The sequence below is a fragment of the Varanus komodoensis genome, unplaced genomic scaffold, assembly GCF_004798865.1.
Source record: "Varanus komodoensis strain SLA01 unplaced genomic scaffold, ASM479886v1 scaffold60, whole genome shotgun sequence".
Lineage (NCBI taxonomy): Eukaryota > Metazoa > Chordata > Lepidosauria > Squamata > Varanidae > Varanus > Varanus komodoensis.
Window position 1 is genome coordinate 493,471 of NW_025336223.1, and position 26,508 is coordinate 519,978.

General features: G+C 43.9%; 2 protein-coding genes across 2 annotated transcripts in view; one reads left to right on the top strand and one right to left on the bottom strand.

Annotated features, from left to right (window-relative positions):
* STXBP5L (syntaxin binding protein 5L) overlaps positions 1-12,843 on the top strand; it is a 109,086-nt gene extending 96,243 nt beyond the window's left edge. The window contains exons 23-26 of the mRNA XM_044449686.1: positions 5,293-5,458; positions 6,766-6,877; positions 9,500-9,720; positions 12,802-12,843. Coding sequence (XP_044305621.1) covers positions 5,293-5,458; positions 6,766-6,877; positions 9,500-9,720; positions 12,802-12,843 — 541 coding nt within the window. The remainder of the gene's footprint in view (positions 1-5,292; positions 5,459-6,765; positions 6,878-9,499; positions 9,721-12,801) is intronic.
* Positions 12,844-17,054: 4,211 nt separating this feature from the next.
* The window catches only part of POLQ (DNA polymerase theta), a 63,334-nt gene continuing 53,880 nt past the window's right edge, over positions 17,055-26,508 (bottom strand). The window contains exons 27-30 of the mRNA XM_044449653.1: positions 26,317-26,441; positions 23,470-23,623; positions 18,492-18,607; positions 17,055-17,168 (exon numbers count right to left, since the gene is read on the bottom strand). Of these exons, the coding sequence (XP_044305588.1) occupies positions 17,055-17,168; positions 18,492-18,607; positions 23,470-23,623; positions 26,317-26,441 (509 nt within the window). The remainder of the gene's footprint in view (positions 17,169-18,491; positions 18,608-23,469; positions 23,624-26,316; positions 26,442-26,508) is intronic.

Here is a 26,508-nt window from a genome sequence, read left to right on the forward strand (position 1 = left end):
CCTCCCATTGAGCGTATTTACTGAAGTTGTAACTCAGGAAGGTGGTGAACATCCTCAGACGGAGAGCCGGGATGTCCAAACCCACCTGGTCTATCTGTCTATAGGCCACCGCCCTCGCCAGAGGAAAGGTGGCCATTCCCCAGAGGAATTTGAAGAGCTCCTTCTCCAGTTCGTTCATCACGGCTCCCGGAGTGGGGCAGACCACTGCTATGTTATGCGCTACCGGCAACACGTACGTGCGTACGTAAACCGCCTTTTGATACACGGGCAGTTGCCACTTCCTCCACATCCCAATTTTCTCCTTAAACTTTTGAATCCAAGCAAACCAGTCCCTCTTCCACCCTTCCTTGGCTATGGAATAGTAAATCCCCAGAATTTTCACCTCCTCTACCTTCTGCTCATTCCCACCCTCCCCCTCTTGGTCTGTTTCCATGGGAGCTATCTTAAGCTGCTCGTCCTTAGGGTGTGCACCAGGCTAGGGTTAGGATTAGAAGAACATGGTGTTTTGGCATGATTTTGATGCTTGGAATTCGTTTAGAATTGGCAGAAATGTTGAGCTGTGCATAAAAAGGAACTCAAGGACGAATTTTTCAAAATACCATTATGTTTGGTGGTATATTACGCCTATATTAGGGTTAGGGTGTGCACCAGGGTAGGGTCAGAAGAACGAGGTGTCCTGGTATGATTTTGATGATTGGAATTTGTTTAGAATTGGCAGAAATGTTGAGCTGTGCAGAAAAAGTAACACAGGGACGGATTTTTCAAAATCCCATTATTTTTGATGGTATATTACTCCTATATTAGGGTTCGGGTGTGCACCAGGGTATGGTTAGGGTTAGTAAAACGGGGAGTCCTGGCATTATTTTGGTGGTTCGAATTTGTTTAGACTGGTCAGAAATGTCGAGCTGTGCAGTAAAAGCAACTCAAGGATGGCTGTTTCAAAATCCCATTATTGACAATGGTATATTATTCCTATATTAGGTTGAAATTTTTTATTTAAATAAAAACATACTACAAAAATTACAAAAAGGCACAGGCTTAGGGTGTGCACCAGGGTAGGGTTAGGGTTAGAAGAACGACGTGTCCTGGCATGATTTTGAAATTTGGTATGTGTTTAGGATGGGCAGACATGTTGAGCTGTGCATAAAAGGCAACTCAAGGATGGCTCTTTCAAAATTCAAGTATTTTCAATGTTGTATTACCCCTATATTAGGGTTAGGGTGTGCACCAGGGTAGGGTTAGGTTTAGAAAAACGAGGGGTCCAGGCATGATTTTGGAATTTTTTTAGAATTGTCAGAAATGTTGAGCTGTGTATTAAAAGCAACTCAAGGACAAATTTTTCAAAATCCCATTTTTTTCGATGGTATATTTCCCCTATATTAGGGTTAGGGTGTGCACCAGGGTAGGGTTAGGGTTAGAAGAATGAGGTGTCCTGGCATGATTTTGATGTTTGGAATTTATTTAGAATTGGCAGAAATGTTGAGCTGCTTAGAAAAAGCAACTCTGGGACAGTTTTTTAAAAATCCCATTATTTTCGATGGTATATTACGCCTATATTATGGTTAGGGTGTGCACCAGGCTAAGGTTATGGTTAGTAAAATGGGGGTCCTGGCATTATTTTGATGGTTGATATTTTTTTAGAATGGGCAGAAATGTTGAGCTGTGCAAAAAAATCAATTTTAGGACGGTTTTTTGAAAATCCCATTATTTTCAATGGAACTTTACCCCTATATTCGGGTTCGGGTGTGCACCAGGGTAGGGTAAGGGTTTGAAAAATGAGGGGTCCTGGCATAACCCCTTTGTTAGTGTTACAGGTATGCCCCAGGGTAGGGTCAGGGCAGTCATGGTGATCCTATGGCACATGTGCCACATCGAGCACGCAATGCTCTCTCCGTCGGTCTGCGAGCCAATTCGGGTCAGCATCGCCAAAGCAGCCGATCATCGGTTAACAACGCAGTTATGGGCAATGACCGTCCTTGGGAAGGAGTAGCCGTGCCTGGTTATGACGTCTCGAGCTGCGACTCATTGGCCGGAACGTGTCTGAGCTTTCTCTCATTGCACTTCCAAGTATATATATTTGCTGGGACTGGCTTTGAGTTGTTTTTTCTGAACTACAACCTCAGTTTTCACATTTAATGTTAGTTTTGGCACGTTTTGATAAATAAGTGTGTTTTGGGTTGCAGTTTGGTCACTTACTCTCTAAAAGGTTTGCCATTACTGATCTGGAGTTTCATGTGTGGAGACTAGAAAGGCCTTCCCCACCAAGTGGCAGATACAGCTGCTGCCTGAGGCAAGTCTGAGCTGAGGGCCAGTCCGCCTGTCCCCGTCCCATAGTCTCCTCTATTGAAGGCAGAGCTAGCCTTCAATAGAGGAGTGAGTTGGCCCTGGTAGGACACAAGTGAAGAAGAGGCAGTATGACTGGACTGGTTCTCTGCCGCAGTCTGCAGCCTTTGGGTTGATGCTTCATTGGTGCTGTTTTCTGGAGGCCTGGATGTGGAGCAAGAGTCTGCTTCATGCTCTGCTTTCAGACAAAGGAACCACAGAGAGTTGCCATTAGTGCTGATGTTTTCCCACTGCAGCAGGTGCACTTAGTGAAGGCCTCAGAGCCCATATGCTGCTCCCCTGCAGGGAAGGGAATGAACTTTTTGACTAAAGTGAGGGATAGAAGGAAATATTTTGCCCAAGAGTCCTGGAAGAACAGAGGAGTAGTCCTTTTCACAAGCCATGAAAACCACAGAGCATCTTGCCAATGCTACTCATTGCTGCGCGAGCCATAAAGGAACTGAGTGGGAGGTGGAGGCCACATGCTGGGGCATGGGCAGTGACAAGCTGAGGGCCACTTAGAGACATGGAATGTAGAAACAGAGGGAGTCAGAAGGGTCCTCCCGGGCCATCTAGTCTGACCCCCAGCTCCAGCTGGCTCCGCTCATGACACTTAAACTTCTGCACAGCTCTGAAACACTGGGATGGCTGTTCAGTTCTCAAAGGCACATAGCCCATATTTGTTAGTGAGACTACAGAGAAGAACCTAGCCAGCTCCTTGGTTCTGTATAGATCTCAGGTCAACAAGACATTTAAGAAGATGGCCAAAGTCAATAGCTGACATGAAACCCATCTTATTACCCTACCGGCTCATTTCCAATGCCAATCTCTGGCAGAGAAGGCTTTTTTCTTTACTGCTATCATGTCCGCTCAGAGTGAACCACTGTTGCTGTTTGAGGTGGTTAGCAGGTAGTTAGCTCCGATCTTTGGTACCCTTACCCTAAATTTTGACCAATTTACTAAGTATCTTGCAGATGCATTTGCAATTGCTTCCAAAATAAATGATGGCATTTTAGACTAGAATCAGAGGGGGTCATTGACAGGGCTCCAGCTAGTCATGTTGCAGCCAGTTGGAGCTGCTAGACTGTCTCCCTGGCTGGGTCTGTAAGGCAATTAACATCTCAGCTGAGGAGTGGTATAGTAGTTTGGAAACCTTGGAAATAGGCAAGAGTATTTTCATTTTACGTTCTCATTTTTAAAAACTCTGGTTCCTAGCATGCCTAATATGTACTGCCAAGTGCCAAATTGCCCTTCCAGCCAATGCATTCAGCAAGTGGGGGCACGTTGGCTTCAAGTGTTCCTAGGTGAACTTGACTGTTTGGGTGAGCAAATGTGGACTTTTTCCGCTGACCCAGCTGGGGGAATGCAGCTCTGCTGGTCCTCCTACTCCTCTCAGGGTTTTTTGAGGCCAGTTTTCTTACCTGATTACTGTGGTAGCATTCTGGGATACTTTATGAGGAAGGGCTGGGCAGGCAGTGGTCTGCAATGATTCTGTGGAGCTTCACCCTCTTCTACCACCACCCCTGCTGGGAGATTTGCTTTCAAGGTGTCCTCAGTGTGCTGGCTAAAGGGGCTTCGGTGGCTGCCATGCTACCCTCCCAATGAGAGGGCACTCCTGTTGCTTTTCCCTGTGGTGGCCATGATGAAGAGTGTTTCCTGTCAGCTCTCACTGCTTTGCTAGCTAGAACCTTGACTGGAGAAGATGCATCCCTTTGAAAACAGTCTGGTGCAAAATGCTATTGAGTCCTTGGAACATTGGAGTATCTTATTCCACCTGTAAATGTGCATTATGAATTTGTTTCTGGGTTTGTTTAAAATGTTTCCAAGTCCTAAATAGTTACCCGGTTCTCTGAGTGACTGCTTAGTCCCAGATTAATGGGCTGTAGCTCAGTGGAGGAAATCGTGCTCTTTCCATGGTCCAGTTCTGAGATCTCAAGTCCCAGGCCTGGTCCTGGAAGGGAGGGACCTTCTGCAAAGGAAGGGATGCACTAATAGAAGGTGCCGCTGGCCAGTTTGGGAGAATCTCCCCCCCCCCCCACACACACACACACAGAGAGAGAGAGAGAGAGAGAGAGAGAGATGCACTCAGCATCTGAAGAGCTGGAAGGACTACCAGGGGAAGGTGGGATTAGAGAAATCTATTTCTTTCAGCACAAACCAGCTTAAATCTGAATCTACCCACCAACCTTCTGGCTCCTTCCAGCTTTATTATTCTATGATTCTATGACCCTGTAACCATCTGACTCTCTAGACAGGAATAAAAAACCAGTTCCCTGGGCATCCAGTTGGCTAGATGGGTCGGTGGTCTGACTCAATATAAGGGCCTCGGTGGTGGTGCCAAGGTGTGGCGGAGAGGTGCTACCACCCACAGCATCCAAGGTTATACTTTCTGTGCAATGTCTGAGTTATTGGATCCTGGCAGGCAGACTGCCATTGGCCTTCCCAATAAGTTGCTTCATTAGAGCCATGGTAGTCTCTCGGGGCTTCTTTGGGAAAGTATGCGTATCAGAAAAAGATCTGGATTATTTGTTGCTGTTGTTTGCTTGTGTAATTGTCATGGCTATGGAGGGAGACCTCAAAAAATTTGGACAATGCCTGGTGAAACTTCAGAGGCTAGTGGGGAGTTGCTGAGATTAATTTGTTCAGGGAGCAGAGGTAGGGCTTCCGTGTCCCAGCCCAGCTCCTTGCCCAATTCATGGATCCTGCCAAAATGTAGGATTTTACCTCAGGCTTACCACAGAAGTTGAATGGAACAGTCAGATGCTCAGTAGCTTTACCAAATACTCAGACACAAGTCTTAATGCTTCCCGAGGATCAGCTTCCCAACCAAGTGTACAGACAGACAGCTGTATGCCTTTTGCGTGTGTTCAAATTGCATTGAAACAGCTTGCAGGGTGCAACTGAAAATGTGTGCTGCGTGCAATGCCGTAATTCAGTTCCAGTGTATAAAATATGCCTGTTTCTTTTTAGTTTACCCAGCCTCCGTACATTGCTAGATGTTAATCATTTGCCTGTAACAAACATGAGGATTGCCAGGACCTTTTGTTTTACCAATGAAGGACAAGCTTTGTATCTTGGTTCTCCCACAGAAGTCCAGCGACTGAACTACAGTCAGGAAATGTTCGATAATCTTCAGGTGAGTCTTGAAACACTGACAGGCAGGTTGTGAGAGCTGTTATATGGTTCAGAACCATGGAGTTCCCCTTCAGAAACTGTTCAGCAGAAACAGATTTCCTATCTGTATTCTGAGGAACAGTCCAAAATATGACTTGGACACCCAGTTCTGAGAATGCAACCACAAAATGCTTCCTTCTTTACACCGCAAATTCTTTATAATCAAAAAATTATTGAATTTTTTCTAGTTAAATTAGTCCTGTATTAAGTTTGAACAATGCTGCAGAGGCAGAAATACTTGCCGAGGCACCCTGTTTCTTATTGCTCATGGAGAAAATGAGTTTTGCCTTCTCTAGCACTGAAACCCTATTCTCATCTTATGATCACATGTTCAGTGAACACAAGGAAGGGAAATGGGATTAGATCTGCTCTCCTGCCTTGACTCTGCTAATTCAGCAGATCCTTTGAAGTCTGTCCTTGGAATCAGGAACTCCTGAATGTACAGGAACCATGCAAATTCTCAGTGGCGATTAACCTTCTGCTCATGCAGGTATATAGAACACAGAGCCTGCTGCCAGCTCCTGCTGATTACACACAGATGAGACATGTAGGCACAATCCCTCTCCTCCACTACGGGGTCCATGATGCCACTGTTGTCTGTATCACCCCTGCCCCCCAAAAGGGGAGCGGTGGTTGTTGAAACGGAGCTGCTAGCTACCCATCCCTGTTTGTTATTCGTTGGATGATGGATGGGTAAAAGGACTAGCTAGCCACAAGGTCTCTGTACCATTTTCTGCTCTAATGGTCTAAATTTAAAGCTGCAGCCTCGGTGAGTGGCATTTTCTGAAAAATCCCCTGCATCCAGAAGAAATGTCTAACTGTTCACCCCTGGAGATGTCTTACCTAGCAAGTTGCAGAGGGCCTTGTGTGTGTGTGTGTGTGTGTGTGTGTGTGTGTGTGTGTGTGTGTGTGTTTTCTGAAACAAAATGGAGGTTTTACTGATGGCATCCCTGTGGGCCACCATCCATTTACAGTGCCAAACAAATGATGCTTTATTATTTCAGTTTTAAAAAAGATGGCACGCCACCTCCAGCCCAGTGGCTTATACTTGAAGGGAAAAATACTTTTGGAAAGTCAGTCCTCATTGCATTATGGTATTGTGGTTTTTGAAGTATGCATCAATAAATAAAAGGCAATCAAAAAGGGAAGGAGGAAAAGAGGGATTCGGTACTGAAATGTGTTAAAGTAAAAGATGGCCCTTGTGACTTGCTTGCTTTCTGCTCTGTGGCTCTGCTTAGGAGTGTTTTGCTTTGCTTTGTTTTTGGCCAGGACATGCTTGGGGAATTGTTCACTCCCGTGGAAACCCCCGAGGCTCAGTACAGAGGCTTTCTGAAAGGTCTGTTTGGTGGGACTGGTGGAACGCTCGACAGAGAAGAGCTCTGTAAGTGTGCGTCATTTTGACATCACATCATGTGCATTAGGTCAGACATGAAACTGGGGGAAAGACAGGTTGTTATTTATAACTGTAGTTCGTGGAGTGCTCATCTGTGCATTCACACATAATGGCTTCATGCCTGCATGGAGCCTCACTGTGGTTGAAGAATTTTTGAAGAGAACCCACCTCATCTTTGTATGCATGTCCCTAACAGGTTCCTACCTATTTCCTCAGCTCCTTGAGATTGCCAAAGGCAGCCTTGAAAAGACCTGTAAGAAGAACCCTGCCGGATCAGTCCAGCGGTCCACCTAGTCCAGCACTGCACACAGACACTGGTTTCCCAGCTGTGCACCAGACCCTCCCCGCCCCCCAAATAGGACATGAATACAACAGCTCCTGCCCAAATTGCCTAGCAACTGAGGTCCACCAGTCTCCTGTTCGTGATGCTGAGGGCAACATGCAGCCATCAGGACTAGCAGCCACCGATACCTTTATCCTCCATGAATTTGTTCCCTTTTGAAAGCAACCCTAATTGCCAGCCATCACTGCATCTTGTGGACATGAATTCCATAGTGCACTACACAGCAAAGGTCTCCCCACTTCCTTTACCACGTCATGTGGTCCTGAGGCACCTTTCTAGGCTCCACAACCCCAGATGTTGCAAAGTGCCTCATGGAGGACTCATTCCAGCAGCTCCTCGATCATTTAGGTGCACCAACCAGAACCATACACAGCAGTTAAGTGTGATTGCACCATAGATCTGTATAAGTAGATGCTGGCAGACTTGTTTCCAACTCCGTTATGTCTAACATGCTGCCACAACAGAAAAGGCCCCCTTCCCAGCAGCTGCCTACCTGACTTCCCCTGGCAGGGGCTCCTTCAGAAGGACTAGCACTTTGAACGGGCCCAGACATGGAAAGACAGCCCATGCAGATGGGGGAGTGCTGGCCTAATATGATCGTGTTGGCCAGTCTCATTAACACTCTTGCTGCCCTGCGTTGGACTAGCTGAAGTTTCCAGACGATTTTCCAAAGGCAGCAGTAATCCATCAGAGTGGTGCCCAGAGCATGGAAAACTGCAGCTAACCTATCCCTGATAAAGTGATAGTGCTGGCGATGCAGCTGCTGATTCCAGCAATGGAGGCATGGATGGAAGAGGCAAAAGTGGTCCTGCCAGTCAAAACCAAGGGGAGTGTTGGTGACATTGTGGTGCGTGCTGGCTGCAGCTGGGGCACAGGCAGAGAAGCCTCCAAGCAACAAGCCTTGGTCTGGCAGAATGCATTGGCCCCAGTCCAGAGGAACAGCTTTAGGGTAGCGAGGATCATCCGGATAATATTCCTCCTCCTCCGTCCCTACACCAGCGTCATAGTTCCTCATAGTTGTAGCCATACTAGTAGGGCAGTAAGTCCTAAGCAGAGCGTCTGTCCAAATCCAAGTGTGGAAAATGGGATCTGAGCCACCTGGCCTCGCAATCCCTCTGACATTAAGTGGAGGACCCTGAGGCAAGAGTTCCTCTCCAATTGAATGTTTGGGGACCACACAGGAAGGCCGACTCCGTAGCTCAGTGAGTGTGTGACCTGGTGCCAGAATCAGAGCCCAGGTCGGAGTTAGCCTTGTGGCATAGACGCAACCAGGCAGGATCCTGCTTTGACCAGGTTGGTGGTACTGGCTCTGTCGACAGGCAATGCACCAGAGTCAGTGAGTCCATTACTGGGGGAGCAAGTGTGGTCAGAGGCGCTCTCCATCCTGACGCAGACAGGCTTGGCGTTATATCCATGGCTGGACTGACCACCTCCTCCTCAGTGTTCTTCTTCCATTCCGTAGAGGAATTTTGCACAAAGGCTTTTTTGTCTTCATGCGGAGAGTGTTCCAGTGAAAGCTTCAAAGGCCACCCAGGTGCGGGTGGGTTGGTGTGGCATGGATCTTGGGCTAAAGAGGACAAAGTGGACCCCGGTGTCCTCAAGGCCATGGCAAGCCACAGAGGTCTCTAGGCCTGTGTCATAGGAGGCATTTCCCCTGACTGGTCCACTGCATCTAGGACATTTTTCCCGAAGGATATTTTGATGCCGGTCTAGGCAGTTGCACCTTTCCTGCTTTGCAAAGCCTTGACAAGGAACCCGGGCTTCACCTTCTATGCTTTTCCAAGACAAAAAAGAGACAAAAAAGAGACAAGAAGAAAGGTGACAGATTAAAACACAAACACCTCAGCCGTTCACTCTTACTTTGGTATAAGAACAATGGACAATGAGAGAAGTTTCCAACAAGATTGCCACAATCATGGTTGAAAGACGACTGAGAGAATAGGCCAAAACCCATTAGGTGCATGCATGCTTGGATAGTGGGAAATGACTCTCTCCAAAATTCCCCTGCTAGAGAAGTTTCCTGAACAAGGTTCTATGTAGGTGCACAGCTCATAGATTTGATGAGTTCATAGGGAAAGTTTATTTTCAAAATAGACTGAAAGTAAATTGATGATCATAAGATGTCAAGCTACTACCCTTTTTGAAGCACATTTTGAAACGTGCAAGACTGTCCCACCTATATAAAAATGCTGTTGGTAATCGGCTGTTACGCATGGGTGGGCGGGCAGAGGAAATTCTTCTAATCCTCTTCCGGCTTCCATTTCCAGTTGGTGAGGCTACAGCAGGAAAAGCATCTCGCAGTCTTGCTCAGCACATCCCTGGGCCAGGGGGAGTTGAAAGCATGAAAGGAGCTGCAGGGGGAGCGATTGGAGATCTGGCTCGTGCCCGCCTCGCTCTTGACGAGAGGGGACAGAAGCTGGGAGAACTGGATGAGAAGACCGCAAGAATGATGGCAAGCGCAGAAGCTTTCTCCAAGCATGCACATGAGGTGGGTGTCGGCATGAATCTGTTCTTCATCCATGTCCAGAAGTTTATTATGTCATGGAGTTTATTGTGGCACAAACCTGTGTGTGGTAGAGCCCACTTCAGTATTATTTTATTTATGTAATGGATTTTTTATTTATCTACTGAGCTTTCATCTTGATTTTCAGACAACTTTTGTCTCCCAAAGCAGTTCATGATGATAAGTGAGAGGCCAGCCCTGCCATCCATCTTACAAATGAAAGACACACAAGGGAAGGGGAGAGGAGGAAACAGAAAAGAGGGCAATCGGTTTTTCAAGGGAACCTTTTTCACAAAGAATTTCATCTTACCGACCAAGGGCAGAGGGAATCTAGGCAGCCCAAGATACTCAGAAAGCATCTGAAGAAACAAAGGAAGCCCCTTAGAAAATCCCCCAGGCCATAGTTGGACAATTCAAAATGCTACAAAATATTGAGCAAGTGTTTGACTTTGTATTTAGCCACAGCCTTAAGATGGTGTACAAGAAGAGATAGCAGACAGATGAAGTGTTCTGTCCATTGTCTACTCACAACCGACTCCCACTGATTTCCAGTGGGGCTCAGCAGAAGAAGGGCACAGGAGTGGTCTCAGTTGGCGTACACTCTACCGCAGCAGCATCCAACCAACCTGATACAATTTTGGGCAATAACTGTTTCAGACTTGGTGGACTGTACCTTACAGAATCAGATACTCTGCTTTAGAGACACATTTTTATGCTTCAGTTAAACAAGCAGCTTTTTTGCAGAACTCTCTCAGGCTTTGCCCTTTCTCTCTTCCTTCCTAATCTTCCTAAAAAGTGCAACCTATTCAGGTTGAATCCAGTAGGTCCTTCACATTGTGACAGGACCTCCCAGCATTTCTGACCATCGGTCAAGCTACCTGGGGCGAGGGGAGTAAAATACTTGGAGGGCACCAGGTTGGGGAAACTGCTGTTCTAAGTGTTATACAAGTTTCATGCTTCAGCCAGGATTTATGATGTTTTTGAATTTCTCCGAGCTGTTCACAACAATTACAGCTCTGTTCTATATTTCTTTCTCGCATTTGCCATTCAAATTCTTTCCCCCATCGATTCTTACAGCACTGCCCTTTTTCTTAAATCCCCTCCCCACATTCCAAATACTTTGGCTCATTAATTCTACTGTGCCCAACATTACTATCACAATTAGCTTCTTTCCCGTGATTCTTCTTACAGAGGTCCTGATTAAGCTGCCTAAACTCCTCTTCATTCTAAATGCCTTGCCTTTCTTTTCCAACTTCATTTTGGTGTCTCCTGCTTTCAATAAATCCAGAAGGCCCTCAAACCCAGGGCAGAGCATATTATCCCTAGACCCTATTTGGGTCCATCTATTTTAAAGTGCTTAAAAAAAAATCCTACTATGTGGTTTCTGAGCAGCCAGTATTATTTGCCTTGTTGCTATTATGTGCCATCAAGTCGCCTCTGACTTATGGCAACCCTTCGAATGTCAGCCCTCCAATGCCCTAACCATAACAGCTCTGCTCTCATAAATTCTAGGCTGTGGCTTCCTTTACGGAGTCAATCCATCTCCTATTTGGTCTTCCCCTCTTTATTCTGCCCTCGACTTTCTCCAGGGAGTTTTGCCTTCTCATGATGTGCCAAAGTATACCTGAGTTTTGTCGTTTTTGCTTCCAGGAGAAGCTCTGGCTGGTTTTGATCTGGGTCCACTTGTTTGTCTGTCTGTCTAGGGTATTTACAAGGTGCTCCTCCAGCACCATGTTTTGAACACACCAACGTTCTCCCTGTCAGCTTTCTTCACTGGACAGCTTTCACACTCATACATAGTGATCAGGAATAGAACAAAGGTGTGGATGATCTTGGCCTAGGTCTCCTAATTTTTTAAACACTTCCCTCATTTTTAAAGATTCTTTTTGATGTTCCATAGCAACCCACTGGGACTTCATGAAATTCTCCACAAGTAACGTGTAATCTTTTCAAGAGCTCTCCATCAAAAAGGGCACAGTGATATCATCATCAGTAAGAGTTAGTCCAACACTTTGGGATGCCATCAAGCCTGGGGAGGTTTCATATATAGCTATTTTCCAATAGGGTTCCTTCGATATGAAGTACAACCACAGTTGTGAGCAAAGTTTGTCCCAAACATGTTTGTTACCCAGGTCTGTTCCATTTGCTGCTCCTTTGCTCTTCTGGCCACACCTGTGGTGCCACAAAATGCCACGGCAAGCATGCAGAGACTCTTTCAGACTGAGGGTAAAATTAGAGCAGCTCTCAGCAATGAGGGAGGCCAAAATACCAGCCTGAGGGTACAAGCCTGTGAATTCCTCCTTTGTACAGAAGCTTCTGGGGGGCTTCTTAGTATCCAGCACCCTGTCAGGCTGCTGGTAGCAGAGCAGAAGGATCAATAGAGGCAATTTTTGCCTCTCTGCCTTCTGTTGTTCTATTTTGTTTTTCCATCACACAGGCCTCTGAGTTCATCAGGCAGAGGCTGAATGCCTCCTGTCAGATCTCCTCCATACTCGTACCCTCCAAGTTTTTAATGCCTTGGTAACGCAGGCAGCTTGGTTCCTCTTGAGAGGTGGTGGAGACGGATTGCCTCAGAGGAAGAACGCCAAAGAATCCTATCGTCCCTGAGAGACTCTGGAAAGACTTTTAACTCTTGAAAATGGGGGAAAATATCCCAAAATATCCAAATATCTGAAGTGATTGAGAAAAGGGTACCTGCTGGATTTTACCTTTTCAACAATGACCCTTCCAGGGCATCCCTGAAGGCAGGTCTTGGTCTTACATCCTTGGCCTAAGATTATATACCCTTGTTCCGAATTTTACACCTTTGCTAATGCAGATCATTCCAGATCTTGTCTACCTTCCTTCTGGGTCAAGAACTCCTTGACTGCCACACCAGTATTTGGAGACTTTCTAGGAAAAGTCTGTCCTGTCTGCAAATCAGAAACGAATACTGACCACAAGCAGCCAATGGCAGCCACCAAATGACTCTAAATATGGGTACATACTGGACTGTGCAGCAAACGGTCAGTAAACACCTTAAGCATTTTTGTGCCTCTTGAAACATGCTGTCTTTTACCCTTGCAGGTAATGCTGAAGTACAAGGACAAGAAATGGTATCAATTTTGATTTGTAATCATGAAACAACATATAAGTGTACAGCAAACAGAAGTCAAAGGACTAGGCTGTATTCTCAAGGCTCAGTGAAAAAGACAGAAAGAGTTCTTCCTGCTTAAACTGGTTTTCCTCTTTCAAGGAGAAGAAAAAAGTTTTTGGAGACTGGTGAATCTTTGCACTCAATCTACAATTAATCTTTTCCAAATGAACTATCATCTTTAGCAGGTAATATTTAAATGGCCTTAGGAAAGAACTGTGGGAAGGACTGTTGCTGTTTAAAATATCATGTACAAACTAGATTGTTAACATAGTTAAACTGATTAAAACTTTGCATGATTAATTTATTTCTTATATAACAAAGACAAAAGCAAAGCATGCTGTGATTGAGGAAAAGGGATTTATTTTTAAGTTCCATGATGTAATGAAGAGGAAAAATGTTCAAGCATGTTGCTCTTCACAGAAGATGATCTGCATTTCTCACCTTTGACACTGCATTTCTGAAGACAACCTTAGTTTGAAAACAATTGTTCATTTCATTAGTAGAAAAATAAAGCAACATTAAACCTGTGGCCAAATTATACTGCTTTATGTGCTGTTTCCTGAGCTGTCTTTCAAAAGCCATTTTTACACTCTTCCCTGCTTTTTCGAAAATACTTTGTCTGAGGAAGAGTTGAATTAAATGGTTGACAAGTTAAATTGATGGTTGAACTGGCCTAATAATAGATTTGGGGTCATAAGAATAGATACTCTTTGCTGGAATTTTAGGCATCATAGTTGCTTTCCTCAGTATCACTACTGGAAAACACAGCTAGTAAAAACTATAGCCCACACTATTGCAAGAAAATCTAGTCATTTTACAGAAACAGAAATACAGTTTTTCTTGGTAGAAGTGAGCTGGTGATTTACCCTCTTCCAGCTGAAAGTGTTCCCAAGCATTTTCAAATATCACCATACTATGCTTTACTGCAGGACCTGTAAAGCATACCGTTCTCACATTTGGAAATCTGAGACGCTGCTGTGGGCACCACCACAAAATGAAGAAGAATGGCTGCTGTGAGTGCCTAGCTAGTCAGAAGTGAGCTAAAGAGTGGTAGTCTTGGAGAGAAATAGGCTAGAGACTGGAAGGCAGGCGGAACCACTGAGGCAAAGAAGTCAGTTCTGGTTCCTGACTCCTAACTGAGCAGATCAGAGGAAGCTGCCCCAGCTGATCTATGGACCATTGCACACAAGCAACCAAGCTCCCAGGGAGGGAACCAACAGAGCGAGCAAAGAGGGACAGCTAACAGGAGTCTGGTGGGGAAGTCAAGGGGAGGTCCAGGTTTTTAATTTATATTCTTTGGAGGGACAGAGACTGGAGAGGTTTGCAGGCACCCTTGGAGGTCACTGTATGTGCTTTCCTGCCTCCAGTGTCTAGTGTGCTTTCCTTCAAAACAGGATTGCAAAGTGTCCCAGAACAATCCTATCAACTGGATGATGGGCAATGATGGAAGCTGATGAAGATGATGGTTCCACGTAAGTAAATGTGTAAAGTGACATGCATTCAGAAAAAAAATCCAGCTTCACATATACATCAATGAGAGCTGACGTGGCAGTGAACAATGTGGCAAAAGTTCTCAGGGTTCCATTGGATTGTAGGCGTGTGTTAGGAATCCATATTGATGGTGGGAATCCATCAGATTCCCTTGGCTTGGCTCCCTGGACTCCTGTCTGCTTTCTTCTGAGTCTGACTGAGTGTTTACATGGGCAACTATCCAGAAATAAACCTCTGCAAACAGTGCACAAGCAGCATCCCTCTTTCATGCACATGATGTGAGGCTTTGTTTGTGCTACAGAAGAAGGTTGCACAACAGGAGTTCTGCAAGTGTTTGTGAACTTCCTTTTGGCTCGGCTCACTTCCAAAGCCAGGTCCAAGCATTAGAAGAAGTCCAACAAACAGAAGAGAGCTGGGTTCGAGGAGGATCATCACAGCCCTACTGGACAGTTCAAAGAAATGTGGACCCATGGCATAGCAGCTGTGCAGAGGTCTAACCAGTGGAGTCCCACAGTGTTCTGTATAAGGACGAATGCTTTCTAACCTATTGATAAATGATCTGGAATTAGGAGCGAGTAGTGAAGTGGTCACGTTTGCTAATGACACTAAGCTTTTTAGGGTGGTCAATACCAAAAGGGATTGTGAGGTTCTGCAAGGGGATCTCTCCAAGCTGGGAGAATGCACATCATCGAATTGGCAAATGCACTTCAATGTAAGCAAGTGTTATGTAATGCATGCTGGGGCAAAATATCCCAACTTCAAGTATACACTGATGGGATCTGAACTAGCAGTGGTTGAGCAAGAATGGAATCTTGGGGAAGTGGTGGACAGCTTGAGAAAAAGGTTGGCCCAGTTCTCAGCGAATGTGAAGAAGGCAAACTCCATGGTAAGCACAATTATGAAAGTAATTATGAGCATAATTATGGATTCTTAATACTTATCATTTATTATAATTACTATAATTATGAATGGAAGGGTCTGCTTGTTGGGGTAAGCAATGTTGTAGGGAATCATATGGTTAATCTTCTCATCTGTGTTAAGGTTACAGGGTATTCCTCTGTGATGTCTGTATTTTAAAATTTTGATGCAGAATAAAGTGAGAATAGACACATACATTAACTTTGAACAGACTCCCGGGGGTGACTTCCTTTGTGGTCTCTGCTCTGTCTCTTTAAGCCACATGTGGCTGAAAATGCCTTCTCTCAGTAAACTCTTCTCCCTCAACTGTGGAATTGTCTAAAGGGGCACATCAAGAGAAGACAATGTCTGGACACAGTGTCATGGGGACAGATGCTCCTCTAGGTAGCTGAGTCATAAGCTGTATAGATTTGGTGTTTTTGAGACCTGGAAGGGGATGCCAAACAATACTTCAGCTGCTGGGAGAAAAATTAACTTGACAGAAGTATCACAGAACCTCTTGTTCAGGATCTTGAGCCAACATTTACATTTCAAGCTAGAAACTGAACTACAGGAAGCGCCAATGTGGACATTTCCTAAAAATTATTTGAGTGGATTCAAGAAAGATGATTCATGTTTCATAATCAAAGTAAAAAAGTCAAATACATAGCTTATTTATATTATTATTTCTTCTGTGAGGCAGTGTGTTGTTCTCATTTTTTCAAACAAGTCTCTAAAGAAGAAAATCTGTTTATTATAAATATAATAATACATTATATTCTCTTATGATAATTTACAAAGCAAACAATTTGTTGATTAAAAAGCTAAGAGGAAACCCACAGAATTGCAAGATGCACCACACAAGATTGAAAATGAAAACAAGAAAGATAAGGTTCCTTTCTTCAAAGGAAGTAAACAAAATGAATGAATTGTACAGACATAGAAGAGGCAGACTTTCAACCCATTAGGACAAAAAGATTTTTACTACAAGATCATCTTTTTAATCAAAATACCTCACCCAGCGGCTCTTTCAGACATAAACCTTCCAGAAATCTTGCACTCATCAACCATGTACTGCACCCTCCACTGTGCATATTGTGCAACATGTGATTAGGGTCATATACATGTATGTCCAATTCCCAAAATACTTAGCTCTCAAAAACCTGAGCTATGGCTGCCTCATGCGCCAACCACATTTGCACATCACGACTCAGGCTCTGAAAGAGCAAGTCAGCCTGCTGGAACACATTGTCTAACGGGTATCGAGAAGTTCCACCTGTGGTTGTCCCCAGGCAAGCCAGAATCATGAATCTGGAACAAACCATGGCTGAGCAAAGAACTCAGAGCTCCTGGTCCACCTTTCAGGACAAGCAATACATGGAAAGCAGGTCTGCACTTTGTTTAGTCACTTGTGGGAGGAGCCAATTGGAGGCAATAAATTTGAATTCTTTAAAATTCTGCCTTATTATTGAATGTGAATGCACCCAGACTGAAATGTTTAAAAAATCAACAAACTGTCATTAATTTTAAGTGCTTGGAATGTTGCTAACAAGCCAGTTAAATAATGAATTCCTAGGCTTTCATGTTATTAATATTTCAGTAGAATTAATTTTTATACATTGCTTTAAAAGTTTAAACCCATCAATATAATTTCGAGTTGCAGTGTGACCTCTTAAATATGCTTCAGTTATTTCATTTAGAGGTTAAAATGGATCTGAGAAATCAAGTGCAGGATCACCTTTAAACCATAAATTTCCAAGTTGTTGGTTGCAAAAGGCAAAGGTCTATTTCATGTTTACAAGTCCAACTCTTGCAAGTCTCCCCAGCTAGTTCCAACTTTGACTTTTACCAAGAGTTTCACTGAAAGTTTTACCGAATTTTCCATCTCATGTTTAACTATCTGTGCAACCTAAAAAAAAAAATCGACAGACACACGGACATGGAAGAATCAGTATCAGCACAGAGCAACAAGGGTCACACGGTGTAGTTCAGATTATCATGTATGTAGGATTTGCTACTCATTACACATTTGAAGAAACTTCTGAAGAAGCGTGATGCAGAAGGTGGGGGGAACAATTATTCAGACTTGCTAAAGGGGTATTACAAGGTGCTGAAGAAAGCTGGTCACAAGAGGCTCTGCAAGAAGGAAGCCCTGCATGATTGCTAGCAGCATCCCTCTTCTGTACCACCTCCGGCCAGCTGTTTGGGCTGATGCAGAAGAAGGTTGCCAGTTGTTTAACGAAGGGTCCACAAATGTTTACAGATGTCCTCTTGGCTTAGCTCACTTTGGAAGACCAACCCAAACACATAAGTAAGCCAGCAAATGCTTAGAGGGATGGATTCCATCCCTGGTTTCGGTTCATCCTGACCCTAGCTCTGAACACAAGTTCTGTGTAAAATGAGAAGTGACAATGTAAACCTCAGCATGTGGACCTGGATTGCCTGACAGCATAACCTGCAATGGTTAGCTACCCATGATGCGTTGTTGCGTCATGCAAACCAACTTCCCATAGTCTGATAATCCATGGCTTGTTCTAGGGGTCATTAAATAGTCACCCGAACCCAGGAGAGGAGCTGCAGCATGGATTACAGGTTTTGACTAGCAAATCTCTCATAAGAGCGGTGAACCCACCACCACATCCCGCGATTTCACCCATGCCACTGCCAGTGAAAACCCCTCCACTGATGCTGAAGCAGTTCACCAGCAAAAAAGCAGTTTGTGTGTTTTCGTTCCAGAAAATTGCACAAATGTGTTCACAGTTTAACTGTTTTTGATGGTCTGTCCAAGAGGGCTTTTATGGCTGTGTAATCTTGTCTGGTTAATTTCATGGGATGTTTCATTTGCCAAAGGGAATAGCAAAGTGGAGTAGGTAACATACATGAAAACTGACAAGACAAGATTGTTGCCATGGATCAATTAATGGATTTTCAACTGAAAAATACCAAGGGGAGGGGGCAAAAGTATGCAAGGGACAGGATCCCCCCACCCTTTCCAATAAGATGCTAGTACTTGTAAGTGTTGAATTGACACTTCTCAGTGCACTCCAGCTTTTCAACACTTCTCTGCATTTCCAGCTACTCAAGAAAGGCTGGGTTCTACGAATACCCCAGGGCACCACTGTGGACTGCAGTCCAGCAACAAGCCTGAACAACATACTATTATAACATCAAACTTCTGTAATATTCACTGTAGTCCATACTGGTGAACAAACAAAACTCCATCCCTATATACCTGCATCATGCTGTCTTTTGCAACCTCATATAGAAGTTCATCATGCAGCTGGAGTATAAAGAACCCTCCATGTTTGGGATATATCAGATGCTTCTTTTCTGCCCTTTCTGATTTTTCTAGAAAGAACAAAGCATAAGCAATGCCTCTTTAAACATCTTCATACAAAAATCAAATGAATGGTTATGATATACACACATATCGCATTAATGGTTGTATGACTACTGTAGGACTAAAAAACAAAGAATAGCAGCATTTTCTGAACAGCTCTTGATAATTAATGAAAGGGTCTCCAATCCAGGCTGACTGAAGCATCTTGTCATCAGAGCTGCTCCACACGCCAGTTCCCTCAAAAATAAAAAACTTGTTAAATTGTTATGAGGGAAGAGATCAGAAGATTCTAGAAAGAACCACAGTTTGGAAACCAAGAGACTCACACAATGAAAATCATGGGCATCTTGGGGCAATGAGTTAGTTCTGGTTGGTTTTCTCAGAGGGTCTGCTTTACTTTGTGGAGACTGGAAAGAAGCAGGATGGCAGCTAGATCTGAGTTCATATATGGTTTATACCTCTGTAATTGTTTCTTGAACCTGTATAGCTACTTAGTATAAGAAGGGCCATGAGATGAAAGGCTTCAACTGGTCCAAGGAACTCTGTTCTAGTTTGATCAGAAATTCATTATCACTAAGAGTGTAACTGATGATTTCTATTTCTGGAAGGCTTTATGCATAAGAAATAGAATCAGTAAGCCATCCAACTATAATGGTCAAGTTCCTTTGTTTTCTCCAAGACGAGGCATTGAAAGCTGTCATCAACGTTTGCTGGGATTCTCTTCATGGAGTTCCTCAAACATACTTGTTCCATGGGACTATCAGAGACAGGGTGGTATTTTGTCTTCCACCATCATTCATATTAGCAAGAGAAAAGGGCTTGGCTGAGAAGGAAACTCTCTTATATCTGTCTCTAGGGACTTGGTAAGGTAATAATGGTGTGCTGGAAACAATTAAATTACCTGTATGGAATCCTCAAGCACATCCCCTTTGGCTTGTTTTGCTGGCTGAAATCAAGCAACATTGGGCCAAGGCAGAAAATCATCTAGGGAATGATGGGAGACGCCCCTTCTGATCTGGTTCAATAATGGGCATGGCTTCCCAGGTCCCATAAGAGATGAGGTCCCCCAAGATAGTTGCCTTCCTTCTTGAGAAGGAAATTTCTTTCCCAAAACTTCTGTTCTTGGCAAAAGTAGAAGTTCATTCCACCCACCACTTGCTTTTCTGGACAATAAGAACATTGCAAGGAAAAAGACAGGAGATCCTGGGGTGCTCTTCCCGTTTCTACTGTGCAGGTTCTTCTGCTTTATATTGTTGGTTCATATTGCCGACATTACAGACGGTATACATAGGAGACAGAAATACCCTGTCCTGAAACTAGAGGAATTTAAATAAAATTCCCCTTTTCTTGACAAATATGTAATTCTGTGAACACTCTGACCCTCAGTCACTTTTATCAAATAATGTAGGGACCTGTGCATTAAAGCTCCTCATTCACAGGACTCTGTTCTTTATCTGCTTCAAGGTTCTCAGAACCATCCTGGGTTGAGTGACCAGGATGCTGACAGGGGACAAAGAAACAGTGGCACTCTCAGCATCTATTTTGGTTCAGTTTTTTCCCATAAGAGAATTGGTGGCCAATCTGGAATATGTTACTAACATGGTGTAAGGGTAGGATTGCACCTTGAGACACCGAGATGGTCAGCAAATATCTAAATATTTTAAATATGTTCCAAGCTTCTGGTCCAGATGAATTGTTTCCTAGGCTGTTGAAATAGCTAGTGGATGATCAGCCAGAACCTCTGTTATCTCTGAGAAATCCTGGAGAATGGTAGACTGACCTTGTTCCATTTTTCAACTGGGGTAACTTCCTTGATAAATTATGGGAATACTGCATATTCATTTCAGCAAGTTATTTGAGAAAGTGCCCCATGATATTGTGATCAGAGAGCTAGTTCAATGTGGGTGGAATGGCAGCACTAGACAATACAGCTGCCTTGAGAGGCATGTCCACCATCGGATCTTTGTCAAACTGGGGAGAGGTATTGCGAGAGGAGCTGCAGAGCTCAGTCCTGCGTCTGTTCTCTTCAACATTGATGAGAATGACTTGGAGAAAGCAGTGGAAGGAGTGCTTATCGGATCTGCAGGTGACAGAACTGGGAGGGATGACTAATAAAAGAAAACAATAAAAATGTAAAATCATGTTGACAGGTGAGAGAACTGGACAGAACAAGCAGAATGGAATTTAGCAGAGTCAGGTGCAAAATTCTTTATTGAGGAAAGAAAAATCAAACTCATAGCTATAACTTGGGGAATACTTGACTTAAACCAGTACATTTTAAAAGGATCTTGGAGTTATAGCTGATCAAGAGCTGAACGTGAGTCAGCAAAGTTATGCGGCTGCAGAAAACTGGCAAATGCAATGTTAGGTTGCATCTAAATCATGGGGAGTAATAGTTCCACTATACTCTGCATGAGTCAGACCTCAGATTGTATCCAATGATGGACATCACACATCAAGAAGTATGCAGGTGAAGTGGAATGAATTTGGAAAATGGCAGCAAAGATGCTCAGGGGACTAGAAACTAAGTGCTATGAGGAAAGACTGAAAGGCTTAGATAGGTTTAGCCTTCAGAAGAGGCACCTAAAGGATCACAGGAGAGTGCTGCGAGCTGCTTTCTGTTGCCCAAGACTGTGGGACACAAAGTTGGGCTTTGCATCAGCTGCAGGTACAGCAAGACAGATCGCAATGGAACATCAGGCAAAACTTTCTAATGGTCAGCACACTCAGGCCATGCGTGGGGATATCTGGCCTGGAAAGCTGCTGGCTTCTCCACTTGCTGGAGTTTTTACTCCAGTCAAAGCACGTCAGCTCAGATTTGAGAATGCCTGGAAAGAAAAACAGCTGTGTCAGAGTTTACTGAATACACACAGTGATGAAAGACTGGTGTAGAGCATCAATAAACAGGCAAAAGAAAGATGTCCCTTTGGTCACAGGGATCCTGATGTGGCAAATGGTGCTCCAGACCACTTGTTACTTGGACACCTTCAGCATTGTTGGTCCCAAATGGAAAGCTGAAGGGCCCTCTCTAGCCTTGCTTCAGAGACTGTCACAAGCTAGCCCCCTTTCCTCCGAGGAAGGACGGGAAGGGAGAAGCTCCAGTTATCTCAGCTAACTTTAGCAAAATGGTCTCTCAGCAATGGGTGAGAATTTACAGGGCCTCGCAGCTGATCATGCAAAGATGGGCATGATAAAAGACAAAAATGGCAGGGACCTAACAGAGGCAGAAGAGATTAAGAAGAGGTGGCAAGATTACACAGAGGAACTATACAAGAAAGAGCTTAATGTCCCTGATAACCACAATGGGGTGGCCACTGACCTCGAGCCAGACATCATGGAATGTGAAGTCAAATGGGCCTTAGGAAGTCTTAGTAACAACAAAGCTAGTGGAGATGACAGTATTCCAGCTGAGCTATTCAAAATCCTAAAAGATGATGCAGTAAAAGTGCTACACTCAATATGCCAGCAAATTTGGAAAACTCAGCAGTGGCCACAGGATTGGAAAAGGTCAGTTTACATTCCCATCCCAAAGAAGGGCAATGCCAAAGAATGTTCAAACTACTGCACCATTGCACTCATTTCACATGCTAGCAAAGTGATGCTCAAAATCCTACAAGCTAGGCTCCAGCAGTATGTGGACCGAGAACTACCAGAAGTACAGGCAGGATTTCGAAGAGGGAGAGGAACTAGAGATCAGATTGCCAACATATGCTGGATCATGGAGAAAACTAGGGAGTTCCAGAAAAACATCTACTTCTGCTTCATTGACTTCATATGCTAAAGCCTTTGATTGTGTGGATCACAACAAATTATGCCAAGTTCTTAAAATGATGGGAGTACCAGACCATCTTATTTGTCTCTTGAGAAACCTATATGCAGGTAAAGAAGCAGCAGTGAGAACTAAACATGGGACCACTGATTGGTTCAAAATTTGGAAAGGAGTTTGACAAGGCTGTATACTGTCACCCTGTCTATTTAACTTAAATGCAGAGCATATCATGAAAAAAGCGGGGTTAGACGAATCAAAAGTTGGAAATAAGATTGCCGGGAGAAATATCAACAACCTCAGATATGCAGATGTTACCACTCCAATGGCAGAAAGTAAAGAGGAACTAAAGAGCCTCTTGATGCGGGTGAAAGAAGAGAGTGCAAAAGTTGGCTTGAAACTCAACATTAAGAAAACTAACATCATGGCATCCGGTCCTATCACTTCCTGGCAAATAGATGGGGAAGAAATGGAGGTAGTGACAGATTTTATTTTCCTGGGCTCCAAGATCACCAGATGAGGACTGCAGCCAAGAAATTAAAAGACGCTTGCTCCTTGGGAGGAAAGCTATGGCAAATCTAGACAGCTTACTTATATCACCCTGCCGACAAAAGTGCGTATAGTCAAGGTTATGGTTTTCCCAGTTGCAATGTATGGCTGTGAAAGCTGGACCATAAGGAAGGCCGAGCACCAAAGAATTGAGCCCTTTGAATTGTGGTGCTGGAGAAGACTCCTCCAAGTCCTTTGGACTGCAAGGAGATCAAACCAGTCAGTCTTAGAGATCATCCCTGACTGCTTTTTAGAAGGCCAGATACTGCAGATGAACCTCAAATACTTTGGCCACCTAATGAGAAGGAAGGACTCACTGGAGAAGAGTCTAATGATGGGAACAATTGAGGGCAAAAGAAGAAGGGGACAGCAGAGGACGAGGTGGCTGGATGGAGTCACTGAAGCAGTCAGTGTGAGCTTGAGTGGACTCCGGGGGACGGTGGAGGACAGGAAGGCCTGGATGAATCTTGTCTGTGCGGTTGTGATGGGTCAGACCCGACTTCGCAACTAACAACAACAACATTATTCTGTATAAAGCCAGAGAGGAACACTTACCTGTCCATCCTTTCTGAAATATATTCTCCAAGTGTCCAAAAGATTTTACTGCTGAAGGCAAAGCTTCTAGTTCCTTCTGAATATTCACTGTAGCTGTTTTGACAATATCTGCTGCAGAACCCTGGACAACAGTGTTCACAGCCTGCCTTTCCGCCTGAAAGTCACAAAAGCACAGACTAAGTTGATCTGTCAAAGGCATCAGAAGTGTAATTTTAAATAATCAGAAACGTTGGAATTAGGAATGAGCCACACAAGATACTTTTTTATTTTTGAAAGCAGATTTAAATAATAATTTGATTTTTGCAAACCAGAATTTCCTAGTCATTCTCTGCATTCAAACCAGGATGAATTGGTACAGTGAAGCAGAGAACAAAGTCTTTCAGAACACTATATTCCTATTCATTATAAATAAATTTTGAAGTCAAACTAATTGCAAAATAATATAATTCATAGATGACCCATGCTGATAGCCTCCAAGTTAAATTATTGCAATGTGCTCTACGTGGGGCTGCTTTTGACAATGGTTCAGAAAGCGGAACTACTGCAAAATGTGGAAGACAGATTGATAACAGGCACTGGAAGGTCCAAACATGTGGCACCAATTCTGGACCACCTGCACTGGCAGCCTGTACATTTCTAAGCATAATTCAGTGTGCTGCTTTTACTGTATAAAGCACTGCATGGCTTGGGACTGCCACACCTGACAGAGCACCAAGGGAGAGGATCACGCCTGGAGCGACCTCCCTAGCAGAGCTTGCCTGGCACCAACATGGCCAGGTTAAGGCCTTCCTCTGCTCTCAGGCACTTGGCTGTGCATAATGGGATCTCAACCAGGTACTGGGATTCCTTACAGCTGATGATTAATATTGTGTGTGCATGTGTATGTTTGTGCATGCAGGTGAGGCAGTTTCCGATCTGAACCTTTACCTGAGCTCAGTAATAGACTGCATGAGGGCCAATAAATTGAAACTCAGTCCAGATAAGACGGAGGGACTCTTGGTGGGTGGAATGTCTGACCAGCGGGGGGCCTAGACAGGGACACACGCCCCCTAAAGGGCAGTGCCTGTAGTCTGGGGATGCACAAAAGTGAGTTCAGGAAACAGAAACAAATGCAATTCCATTAATGAGTGGAAGAGAGCGTGAAAGGTGATCTGCAAAATGCGAGTGGAAAAATCCATACATCCCTAGCTTCTGCCACCTGAAGCACTGTGCCACTCACAGTCAAGAACTGGCCCCCTAAGCCGGTCTGGCAGCCCCCCAGCATGCTGCATCTGCTGCTCAGGCTGGGAAAAAAGCAAAGCAAAGCAAAGAAAAGCACTCCAAGTGTTTTGCCAAGCAGGAGATCCTCGTAGAAGTTGCTGACCTGTGTTGCTAACCCTTTATACCTGGTTTCAGGTCAAAACCTTTTCATTTTTCCAGTATTTTAATTGTTAAATATGATTACTTAATTTTGCACTGGTTTTTATTTATATTGTCATTGGTATACCCTGGATTAGTTGTTATTTTTGCATGCTGTATTATTATTTATTGTTAATCGTTATGATGTTTGCATTTTGATGGATGATCTTGATGTCCTATTGACATCAAAGTTATTTATATTATGTTTTGATATGGTTTTTATCCTTGTTTGGACACCATTCTGAGAACTCTTGAGCTAAATGAGTGGTACATGAAATAACAACATCAACAATTTGCTCCTACAGAAAGTAGAAGAAGGAATGAGAGGATCGGCGATCTTTGACTTGACTCTAACGAACAGGGGTGATTCTTGTGGATAAAATGGCTCTTCGGGGAACTTCGAGGGGACGTGACCATGCCATACTTAATTTTTGATTCTATGAAAAGCAAAAGCTGAGCATAGCCAAATGCATACCTTGGATATTAAGAAAGTCAACGTTAATAAGCTCAGAACAATGAGAAGAAAGTTTCCATGAAAAAAACTTAGTTATCATTCTTTGCAGGGAGAAAGGGAGTCCAAAATGTGTGTGACTTTTAAAAAAGAAAATTCTAAAGGTGCAATTAGGTGGCCACAGTGTGAACAGAACACTGAACGAGATGGAGCCTGGCCTGACCCAGCAAGACACTTGTGCTCTCTTCTGGAGGCCTGCTCTTGCGCATGTGTGGGCACGACAGCTAACACAAAACATTCAAACATGAGGAGTGTTGAAACACTCACATGACCATTTAGGGAAAAAATGGATAGTTTGCAGCTGTGTGCACACCCTAACACCATCTATCTTAGCCATAGTCTCACAGAAATAAGAAGTCTGGACATATGTTATTAAACATGATATGAGTTTTTGATTTAGCAAACCTCTGGGCTGGATCATTCCCTCTCAAAGGCAAAGAGCGGAGCATGGTAAGTTAAGTGCACATGCTGCATTTCAGACAACCTTCTGTGTACCCACAAGAGAATTTAATTGTTTTATGAACTGTGGCCACATCATTTATAAGTCAATGTGTGACCACCATGCATGCACATGTGCAATATGATATGTCTCCATATCTGAAAATATTCACTAGCCTTCCATAATACTGGTGTTTTGGTGAAATACATTCTTATGGGCTATTGAGAATTGTCAGGCGAAACACTGTAGCACTGCTGTTCTTGCAATGTGAAGAAAAGGCATTTTAGTTCATGACAAACCTTACAATATGAAGGTTGTCCAACACACACCTGAAGTGGAAAAAAACAGTCTGTGTTTGCAAACTAAACATCTTAGTAAAACGAACAGGCAACGGTCATTTAACACCAAGCCAAAAACACTGAGAGCGAAAAAGGAAGCATGGACAGCTGATTATCCTCAGCTAGGCTTCCGCATGTTCACAAACTGTTTCTCAGAATACCTGAGCCTTCTTGTAAGGGTTTAACTCTGTAATTGCTGGCAGGTATCTCCGCCGCCCCGCGATTGTCTGTACAAACCCATTCTGGCTGCATTTCTGTACTGTCTCTCTCAGGAATTTCTGAACACCTATTAAGGAAGTCATAGTGTTACCAAATTTCTAGTTCAGCTATTGGTTCATAAAATAAGTAGGAAT